This window comes from Chrysochloris asiatica, unplaced genomic scaffold, assembly GCF_000296735.1.
Source record: "Chrysochloris asiatica unplaced genomic scaffold, ChrAsi1.0 scaffold00012, whole genome shotgun sequence".
Classification (NCBI taxonomy): Eukaryota; Metazoa; Chordata; class Mammalia; order Afrosoricida; family Chrysochloridae; genus Chrysochloris; species Chrysochloris asiatica.
This window is the reverse complement of record NW_006408530.1, coordinates 35,947,426-35,958,541: the sequence shown is the minus strand read 5'-3', so window position 1 is coordinate 35,958,541 and position 11,116 is coordinate 35,947,426. Positions and strand designations below refer to the sequence as shown.

General features: G+C 41.4%; 1 protein-coding gene across 1 annotated transcript; it reads left to right on the top strand.

The window, feature by feature from the left end:
• Positions 1–225: 225 nt before the first annotated feature.
• LOC102830518 (G-protein coupled receptor 39-like) lies at positions 226–1,116 on the top strand. Its single transcript, XM_006834604.1, has one exon. It carries the CDS (start codon positions 226–228, stop codon positions 1,114–1,116), a length of 891 nt encoding a protein of 296 aa, XP_006834667.1.
• Positions 1,117–11,116: the final 10,000 nt, after the last annotated feature.

Here is an 11,116-nt window from a genome sequence, read left to right as displayed (position 1 = left end):
TTTCGGAGGAGACTAGAACCTTTTTCCTCCACCCTCACCGAGACACCGCTGAGCCGTTTGCAGAATGAGCTGCTCAAGGTAGTTTCCCTCCTTTTGCTAGTAACAGCAAAAGACAGGGTGTCCTGTGTTCACTCCCGTGATTCACAGTCAAGAAGTTTGGGCTCCTCTGGGAGGAGGAAGGAAAGGTGAGAAGGTCTTGGGACCTGGTTGTTGACCCTCTTGCCCATGGCTTTATACAAAGACTGCTCCGATGTCATCGATCATAGCCACGTTATAGAGTTTGAGGTGGCCACCTGGATCAAAATCATCCTCATCCTGGTGTACCTGGTCATCTTCGTGGTGGGCATTCTGGGGAATAGCATCACCATTCGGGTCACCCAGGTGCTGCAGAAGAAAGGTTACCTGCAGAAAGAGGTCACGGATCACATGGTGAGTCTGGCTTGCTCAGACATCTTGGTCTTCCTCATTGGCATGCCCATGGAGTTCTACAGCATCATCTGGAACCCACTGACCACGCCCAGCTATGCCATGTCCTGTAAGCTTCACACATTCCTCTTTGAGACCTGTAGCTATGCCACACTGCTTCACATCCTCACGCTGAGCTTCGAGCGTTACGTTGCCATCTGCCACCCGTTCAGGTATAAGGCCGTGTCAGGGCCCTTTCAGGTGAAGCTGCTGATTGGCTTCGTCTGGATCACCTCTGCCCTGGTGGCATTGCCCTTGCTTTTTGCCATGGGTGTTGAGTACCCTCTTGTGTATGTACCCAGTGTCCAGCGTCTCAGTTGCAACCGCTCCTTCACACGCCACCAACAGGAACCTGAGACCTCCAACATGTCCATCTGTACCAATCTCTCCAGCCGTTGGACTGTGTACCAGTCCAGTATCTTCAGTGCCTTCATCATCTACCTTGTGGTCCTGGTCTCTGTGGCATTCATGTGCTGGAACATGATGCAGGTGCTCATGAGAAGTAAGCAGGGCACGCTGGCTGGGAATGGACAGCAGCCACAACTGAGGAAATCTGAGAGTGAGGAAAGCAAGACAGCCAGGAGACAGACCATCATCTTTCTGAGTGAGTCTTGTGAGGAGGCAACTCCCAAATCCCTCAGGTCCTTATAACTGGCGGTTGTATCATCCTCAAAGTATACGTTTAAATAGCTCTCCTCAGCTTGGTTAGGCTCAAGAGTCCTAAAGTAGAAGGAGGGAATTGATCTGAGTCTTTGAACCTTTTCCCCCCTGTGGTGTGGGAGAATGTGGTGGGTTATAATGAAAAGAGCGATAGTCCAGGCAGGAGGACTGGGTACTTGAAGTCATAAAACATCTTAGGTAAAATGGGGGTAATAATACCAACAGGTCACATTAGGTAATTCCAGTAAGGTGAAAGTCCTTTGAAAAGGACTCAGTTCCATGGTGATAGGAAAGAAAGCATTCCTATCAAGGCTATCTTTATCCTGGAGAACTCTTTTTTGGGGCAATTTGATTTTATTCCCATTTTCCTCCTCTGGAGAAGCAAGGCTAACAGGGACACACTTTCTTTAGGTTGCTATCTGCTTTGATATCTCCAAAACCAGCCTGAAGAGACAAATTCTCAGACATACCATCCCCAGGGTAGTGCTTGGGCGTCCGTCCACTATCTGTTCCTTATCAGAGTTGAAAAACATGGTGGGGGCAGACAGCCTGTTTCAGGGTGATTTGACTGATGATCCAAAATACCCAATTCACACACAGAGCTGTTTGTTTTTCAAACTTTTGTTGTTAACGCAAGTATATAAGGTTGAAACCCTTTCCTGTGTAAGAAAGGGAACCCATGGCTTGTGCTTCCAAAGTCCTTCACCAGGAGGGGCCTAGTCACTACCTTCTGGGAGATGTAGCTGTAGTAGAGACAAAAAGTGTATGCAAGCAAAAAGTTAAAAAACAAACAAACATATTTTAGCAGAAACAAGAAAAAGACAGTGTTGTGGGTGTGTGAGTCAAGGGAGAGTTGGTAAAAACAAATGTTCCCTCATTCTCTCCTTCTCCAACATGGCCATCAGGAAAAGGAGTAAATCAGGGTGCTGTTTGCTTTGGCATGGGAAACCTGAGTAACAGGTTCCAGGGCCAAGAGTTAGAAATGAGAGAGAATTTGGAGACATTTGAAGAGACATGGGAAGAACAAGGTTTTTATTCCAGTCCTGGCGATTGGTGTGTCTGTCACCAGCTGACTTCACCTCTCTGTGTCTGAATGAGTAGAGCTCACTCACTATTTTGTTTGCTTCCTTCCCGCTCTGTCAGGCACTGTGTTTGACCATTTATATTTCCATTTTATTAAGGAGGAATTTGAGGCTTAAAGAAAACTTAGTTCAAATTTACACAAGCAACTTATAAGCTCTGAGATGTAACCTTACTTCTCAGGGCAGGGAAGTTCATTTCTGCCATAGTTTTCATAGGCATGTGGTGACAGTATAATGAAATCAGGCAGGGATTTGATAAAGAAAGTGCTAATCAGATTAGGCTGCGGTGGTGCTGCCTCAGAGGGCCAGCCTTTCTGAAAGTTGGTGTAGGTGATGCCAGGCAATCAGTGGATATACATCCACTGCCCTATAGTCTAGGTGTGGCACTGTGGGTTAATGCGCCAGACTGCAAGGTCGGCAGATCAAGTTCACCAGCTGCTCCTTGGAAACTCTATACAGGGTTGCTATGGATTGGAATTGACTCAACGGCACTTGACAACAACAACAACAACATAAACGAACCAGTGGACATCACTGTTGCTTAAAGCTTGAATTTTAAAGTTCAAAGGCTGCTTTTCTCTTTCCTGGTGAAAGGCGGATCTGAAACAGTAAAGCAGTAATGTATACTTGTTGTTATGTGCCGTGGAGTCGGTTCCGACTCATAGCGACCCTGTACAGGGTTTCCGAGGCTGTAAATCTTTACAGGAGCAGAAAACCTCATCTTTCTCCAGCGGAACAGCTGGTAGTTTTGAACTGCTGGCCCTGAGGTTCGCAGCCTGATCCGTAACCACTACGCTACGAGAGTTCCTTAATGTATATTTAGTGTGCATGAATTGATTTTCTCCTATATGAGTGCATGCCTTTGATGAGGACACCGGTTTGAGAGGATAAGAATTAGAAGGCAGAGAAAGGACTAGAAAGACAGAATTAGAAGTAGGTTCAATGGTCTCCAACTACCTCCCAGTCTAATTTATGCATTGCGGCTTATTTTGACAAAAACAAACTATAATGGGTTTAGCTTTGTTCTCTATTTGACCAATGTTTTTGGCATGCCTCAGATTAGAAGTCTCTTTACCCCACATTGGGTGTTGCTCCATGTTAAGCCCAGTCCCTATTTTATAGCCTTAAAATCACAGTACCACAGGCTTTTATTTCAAGATGGAAAAGAATTTGCAGACCATCTTATCCTGCCCGTGATTGTCGGGAATGAATTTGTTCTGCTGCTGCGCTTATGTTTTCATTTTAGTTTTCTCGTTCTTTCTCTGAACAACTATAAATTAATCAGATGGGCTTTCAGTATATAGATTGTTGAATGGCAATCAGGGTCACAAAATGTGAGTTCATGTCAGAGAGGGATTTACCACTTGTGATTAGCCTGTTTTCCTTTGCAGTAGGTTTTCAAAGAAGTTCGTGCAAATGTCCTCCTTCTTCAATGAATTCCAAAAGAGCTTTTAAAAATAAGAACCTTGCTAATTAACTCAAGTTAGGAAATAAATTAATGGAGTGAAAAGAAGAAAATCATGGCCTGCATTCATCAGATTAATACAATGCTATTTACTTTGTGGGTTTCATAAAACTTCTGCTTTGGGGCATTTTTAACCCAGAATAAATGAACATATAAATTGTTTACAAATCGCTGAATTTAATATGGTGATTTAGCTGTCTTTTTAGTATTTCAGTTAACAGATGGACCAAATTAAAACAAATATTTGCTCATTTCAGACATATTTTGCATTTAATGTGAAATGTAAATGACAACATAGCACAAGATGTCTTTGGAACTCTTGAGGCAATAAAAAAACAATTAAGAATTTTCTCTCCCCTCATTGTTAAAAATGCTAACTTCTGCATAACAGAAATGAAATCCATAAATCTACACAAGATGAGGAAGTCCATGTAGAAAATATTAATTTTCCTTCCTGCCTCTTTTGCTATTATGCCTCAGTTTAGTTGAAGTGTTGGGCTGTGAAAACAAATTGGAAATGCTGGGATAGAAAGAGATGTCGGGACACCTCTTAGCTCTCAAACAATTTGCAGAAGAAAATTCTGGCAGTGTAAAATGCTCACTCTTCTGAAAACGTGAGTTTGTATCCTTACTGCTTGTCAGCTTGGTGAGAAATCAGTACCAGATTTGCTTCCTGTTTCAAGATTATGACCTCTATGGTCTCTGTCATATATGTCAGATGCTAAAGAGCTCTGGTCACGTAGTGGTTACAAGTCAGGCTGCTAACCTCAAGGTCAGCAGTTTGAAACTACCAGTGGTTCCATAGGAGAAAGATGAGGCTTTCTGCTCCTGTAAAGATTTGCAGCCTTGGAAGCCCTACATGGGGTTGCTCTGAGTCAGAACTGACTCCACAGTACATAACCAACTACCACCAAAGCAAAGGAAGTTCTGGTCTGGATTCCTGCCTTTTCCCCTGCATGTTAAGGATAGGCAGAATGGAAATTGCTTTGAAGAATCTTTTCCTCCTGAACTCTTGCTGGGAGTTATTCACAATACATGTAGCATCCAGGCCCATGGATACACACATTTGTTTTTGTTGCACGTGTAGCTTGCTATTCCATCAAATGTCATTCACTCAAAATAAAAAAGAGAGTGAAGAAAACAACAGGGCAGTTTTAAAGTTCATACATTTTATAATATGTAACTTTCAAGAGTGTAAAATGGTCAAGATCCAGGTACACGTACCTTCTACAGATCTGGTGTGGCGCTGTGGGTTTAATGCGCTGGATTGAAGTCTGTTTGAACTGCAAGGTCAGCATTTCAAGCTCACCAACCACTCCTTGGAAACCCTATACAGGGTCGCTATGGGTTGGAACCAATTCGACTGCACTTATCATCACCACTACCATCTCTTACAGATCTGTGGGACAATAATTAGCTTTCAACTATAATGGTGAAAAATAATAATTTCTTACAAATCATCATAAAATTACAGAAATAAACATCATACAAGATTCAACACCTCTGTGTGGCACTGTGGGATAATGCACTGGACGGCAAGGTTGGAGGTCGGAGATTCAAATTCACCAGCCACTCCTTGGAAACCCTATACAGGGTTGCTATATGAATAGGGACCAATTCGTCGGCATGTAACAACAACAACATAGTAATTCCATTCTTGCATTCTGATTTGTTCTAAGTTGGAGGGAAGTAGAAGGAGATACATCTCGCAGCAGGAATTGCTCATAAATTTGGGTTGCTCATGGGAGATTATCTTGAACAATAACATCATCTACCTTGTGTATTGGAATGGAAAAAGGTTGAAATTGCAGCTATTGTCTATTCTAAAAACCAGGTTAACGTACATTTAGACATTTGTAGGGTGGACCAGGAGGGAGAACAGAATCACGCCCTTTGGGTTTCAAACCCATCTAGAGAGCAAACCAATAAAGCAGAGAGAGGGTAAGACATTGAAAGTGGGGACCCTTATAGCAGAGCATACAAGGGACAAAGTTATGAAAATTTGTTAGCCGTAACCAAATACCTTGAGGTAGTCAACCACTGGATCTAAGGGTTCAGGACCATAGGTTCAAGGCACATCAAGATCAATTGGCACAACATCCTACTATGCTGAGTAGCATCTGAGGTCTTAAAAGCTTATGAGTGGCAACTTAAGGTGCAACTATTGATCTCTCCCAAATGTAAATAAGAATGAAGAAAATCAAAGACACAAGGAAAAATTAGTCCAGACGATTAATGGACCACATGAACCACAGCCCATGACCCTGAGATTAGAACAAGCTCAGATACAACTGCTGGCCACTCTGAAAAAGATCAAAAGAGGTCCTGGATAAGGTGGTAGAGAAATGTGGAACAAAACTCAAAATCATAAATAATAAAAGTCTAAGTTTAGTGCTCTGATAGTGGCAGGTGGAACCCCTGACACTGTGGCCCTTAGCCACGGTTCAAACTGAACTCACCTCTGTGGTTCAACTTTCAGCTAAACAATAGACAGGCTTATAGAGTGAACAAAAGAATGGGGAGGATGGTACTCCTTAGAACAATCAACCATTGAAGATAAAAGAGGCAGCATCTGCCTGAAGAGAAATTCAGAAGATAGGAAGGGATAGGAAAGAAGCACTCACGGAGACTGGAAACATGAAGGAAGTAGGATGAGAGCTTCTACCTCGTAGGGCTTACAATCAATGTCATGAAACAAACAGGTATGAATTTTTGAATGAAAGCTAAATTCCTCTATAAACTTTCACCCGAATCACAATAAGAAGTTAAGAAAAAATTTTTTAAAAAGTATATCATCTTATCTAAAAACCATCAGTACCAGTAAAGGACTCTTAAAATGAGTTCCCTTAAACAGGGCCCAGGGTACTTTCAGGAAGATGGTAGACTAAGCAGACAAGCTACTGAGATCCTGTACAACAAAGACATAAGAGATGAAATGAAACAGATATGGATGATAATCCTGTGTTTCAGAGGAAAGGATAAAGAAGTGGAATGAATACCAACAAGAAGAAACCAAACAAAAATGGTGTACAAGGAGACATATGGAATGGGTGAATTATCAACTGGCATAGCATGGTCATTTTGAACTTTCACAAGCAGTATTTTGATCAGGATAGAGACTTGACAATTGATTCCTCTTAACCAGGACCACACAAGAGCCCGCACCAGCAACTGGCAACCGGAAAGGTGCTATTCTCTCCTTGTTTCTTATGCCCTCCCAGTGACAAGAGCTATGGCCAGCCCTCACCCACCTGGCATCCAGTGATACCCCCAGCCCCACTCTGCACAGCTCCTGCTTGGCCTGAGGTAAGAGGCTTATTTGGAAGATCAGGCACCAGGTACACGCTACACCTGCATCTGGAGGCATGTGCTCCTCAGACCAGCAGTAATTCCATCTAGGTGTCCTATCTGCAACCACCCCAGTACAGGCAGAAACTCCTTCTAGATCCAGGTGCCCTGTCCCTGCTGGACCCACAAGAACAGCTTCCAAGACTAGGCCCTTGACGCTAGCCACCTTCTGAGCCAGCATGAATTCCTTCTAGGATCAAGCCCCCAGGAACTCTGTCTAAGTGTCATCCCCTTCCTGAGTTTCTTGGCTGACAGAGGGTGACAACTCATAGCAGGTGCCCTTGTTTCCCTCTTTCTTTTTAGTCCCTTTCTTTCTCTCTTCCCTTGTATTTTATCTGTGATTTATGTTTTGTTTTGTTTTTTTTCTTCTGTGTCTCTTGTCTTTGTTCCCTTCCCTTTTCTTAGGCTGTTTTTTTTTTTTTAAAAACAGAAAGAAAAAAAAAACCCCAGAAAACAACAACCCTATTTATTTCCCACCCCCATCCTTCTAATTTTGTTTTACTTTTTTTCTTTTTCCTCTTCTTGCCTTTTCTTTCCTTTTTTTCTTTTTAGTTAATTTCTTTTGTTATTATTGTTTGCTTGTTGTTGTTTTTTTCCTCTTCTTTGTTTTTACTGATTATTTATTTATTTGTGGTTGCAGGTATTTTTGTTCTGTTTTGGTTTTGCTCCTTCTATTTTTGCCTAGCAAGTGTTCCTAAACTGCCCAGTCACACCCATACCTCAAGCAGACCCATCAGCTGGAAGAGGGTCACTACCACCAAACTCCCGTACTACCTGATCAATGGTAGATGGCAGCCGACATGAGCCTAAGCTGCCCACAATTTCATATAGGAAGAGAAAATAGAGAATTACACACACACACATACTCCCATTCTCTCGCTTGCCTAACAGGAGACAGGTCATGATCGCTTAAGAATACACCAATTAATTACAAGTACAACACCACAAAGGCTGGTAAACAATAGACACTTTCAGTACACGCAAAGAAATAAACAGAGTCGCTAAATGTAAGTGACCAAAATACAGAGCCAGAAGACCTTTCTGAGAAAGAAATAGCACTGGGCTACCTGATAAGGGGAGTTCTGGTGTGGCGCTGTGAGTTTAATGCGCTGGATTGAAGTCTGTTTGAACTGCAAGGTCAGCAGTTCAAGCTCACCAGCTGCTCCTTGGAAACCCTATAGTGGGTCGCTATAGGGAGCTCTGGTAGCGTAGTGGTTACGAATTGGGCTGCGAACCTTAAGGTCAGCGGTTCGAAACTACCAGCTGCTCTGCGGGAGAAAGATGAGGCTTTCTACTCCCGTAAAGATTTACACCCTCGGAAACCCTGTACAGGGTCGCTATGGGTCGGAACCGACTCGACGGCACTTAACAACAACAACATAGTTCAGAATCGACTCGACGGCACTTGACAACAACAATAACCTGATAAGGAATTCAAAAGAATGATATTTAGGTACGTGGTGGGGCACTGAGGATAAGCACTAGACTGTAAACCACAAGGTCGGCAGTTCAGACGCACCAGCTGCTCCTTGGAAACGTTACACAGGGTCGCTATGAATCAGAACTGACTCCACAGCACTTAACAACAATGGCAAGAGATTGAGAGAAAGATTGAGAAAGCTGCAGATGAAATCAAGGAAAATACAAATAAAACTTTAGAAGAATTCAGGAAATTCTACAAGAACAAACAGACAAAAAATTAGAAACCATACACAAGCAAATAGAAATCCAGAAGATTAATACTAAGATTTCAGAAATAGATAATACAATTAAAGGACAATGGAGTAGAATGAATCAATCAAAAACCGAGGTAGTGAGACTAAAGATTAATCAGTCAATACTAAACTGCTAGAGGAACGGTCAGAAAAAAAGAATGAAAAACAAAAGAAAATTAAAAAAAATGAAGAAAGCCTAAGAATTATGGGCAAGCTCATCAAGAATAATAATTTTAGGGTGATCAGTATACTAGAATAGGAAAAGACAAAGAAAGGACAGAGAAAATTGTCAAAGAGTTGTTGGAAGAAAACTACCCTAATATTATGCAAGATGAGGAGATATTACTTTCAAGAAGTTCAGTGAGCCCCAAATAGAATAGATCCTCCCCAAAAATCACCAAGACATATCATCATCAAACCAAAACCAAAACAAGGAAAGAACCCTGAAGAAACTCTGGAAAAATGAAAAGTTACCTACAAAGGAGAACCCATAATACCGAGCTGACTTCTCAGCAGAAATCATGCACCTGAAGGCAATGGGATGACACATATAAAACTTAAAACTTTGGAAAACAAAAATTGTCAACCACAAAATATATACCAAGTAAAATTATCCCTCAAATATGACGGAAAAATTAGAACATTTCTGTGGAAGAAAGAAAGTGATAAAAATGTTGAAGATGCTTGGAATCAACTAGTCCAATGGACCAGTGGAACATGTGAACATCAGTCACCATGACCCTGATACTAGAAGAACAAGATGATGTGTGGTTACCACTATCAGCTCCTCTTAAAGGAATCATTAGAAGATCCTGGATAGAGAGACAAAATGTGAAACAAAACTCAAAATTATGAAAAGTGCAGGCTTACTTGTCAAGAAGAGACTGGAAAAACCCAAGACTAATGCCCTTGACCACCCTTCAGGTCTGCAACAGAACTCATCTGTACAGAATTCACTTGTAGGTACAAGGTGGCCTAATTTTCAGCCAAGTAGTAGATAGATATATAGGGGAACAACAACACCAGTAAAGTGTGCTCACCATGGAATGGTCTAACATTCAAGATCAAAAGGACAACTTTTACCTAGGAGCAAAGTCAAAAAGAGATGAGAAGGATGTGAATGGAAGTGAGAATCACAGGGAAGACATGACAAAACTGTGGTTGCACAGGTGGGTTTGCAATCATTGAGATGATTCGTTCAAAGGTAAAACTGATGATATGTAAACTTTCACTCAATTCATAATAAAAAGTTTTAAAGAAATTAGGACATTTTCAGATAGTCAGAAATTAAGGGCATTTGTAAACACCAGACAAATTTTACATGAAATACTAAAGGGAGTTTTTCAGACAGAGAATTAACAAAGGAAGACAACAACTTGAGACCAACATAAATGACCTCACTACCCAGAAGTGAACCCAGATATAGAAGTATCCAAATTAAAACAACCTGTTAGGAGTCCTGGTGTGGCACTGTGGGTTAATGCATTGGACTACAAGGTTGGTTTGAGCTGCAAGGTCGATGGTTCAAGCTCACCAGCCGCTCCTCAGAAAGCCTATACAGGGTTGCTATGAGTCAGAACCATTTAACAACAACAACAGCAACAACCATGGCATACAATGCCACTTAACAATTAGACTAAAAATGGGAAACTAGAGATGTCAATTTGTAATGAAGACCATTACAAAATGAAGAGAGAATAAATAGTGTAACTTTTCTTGTTGCTGTTGTTAAGTACCTTTGAGTAGGTTCTGACTCTAGCTACCCTAAGCACAACGGAATGAAACACAGTCCAGTTCTATGGGTCCTGTGACATCCTCACAATTGTTATACTTGAGTCCATTGCTGCTGTCACTGTGCCAATCCATCTTGTTGGGGATCTTCAGTTTTTTTGTTTTTGTTTTTGTTTTTGTTTTTGCTGACCCTCAACTTTACCAAGCATGATGTCCTTCTCCAGGAATTGGTCCCTCTTGATAACATGTTTGAAGAATAGAGGTTCCAGATGAAGATGCAGTCAAGTAGGTTGTAAGATAAAACAGATGATTTTTTTTAAAAAGTTTTTTTTGTGAATTGAGTGATAGTTTACATGGGAGAACAGACAGTTTTAAACTTTAAAAGAAATTAATAAATTACACATTACCCTTAAAATTAATAAACCTTGTCCTGGTGTGGCGCTGTGGGTTAATACGCCAGACTGCAAAGCTGTTTGAACTGCAAGGTTGGCTGTTCAAGCTCACCAGGTGCTCCTGGGAAACCCTATACAGGGTCATTATGGGTCGGAACCGACTCAACAACATTAAACAACAACAACAACAAAATAGAAAAGAGGAAAACAATAAACATTTAGTAAACAATAAAATAACAGCAATGAAGAAAATAAAAA

Bases quoted from the DNA above. Each gene is read 5' to 3' on its own strand.
- LOC102830518 (XM_006834604.1), top strand. From the start codon at position 226: ATGGCTTTATACAAAGACTGCTCCGATGTCATCGATCATAGCCACGTT.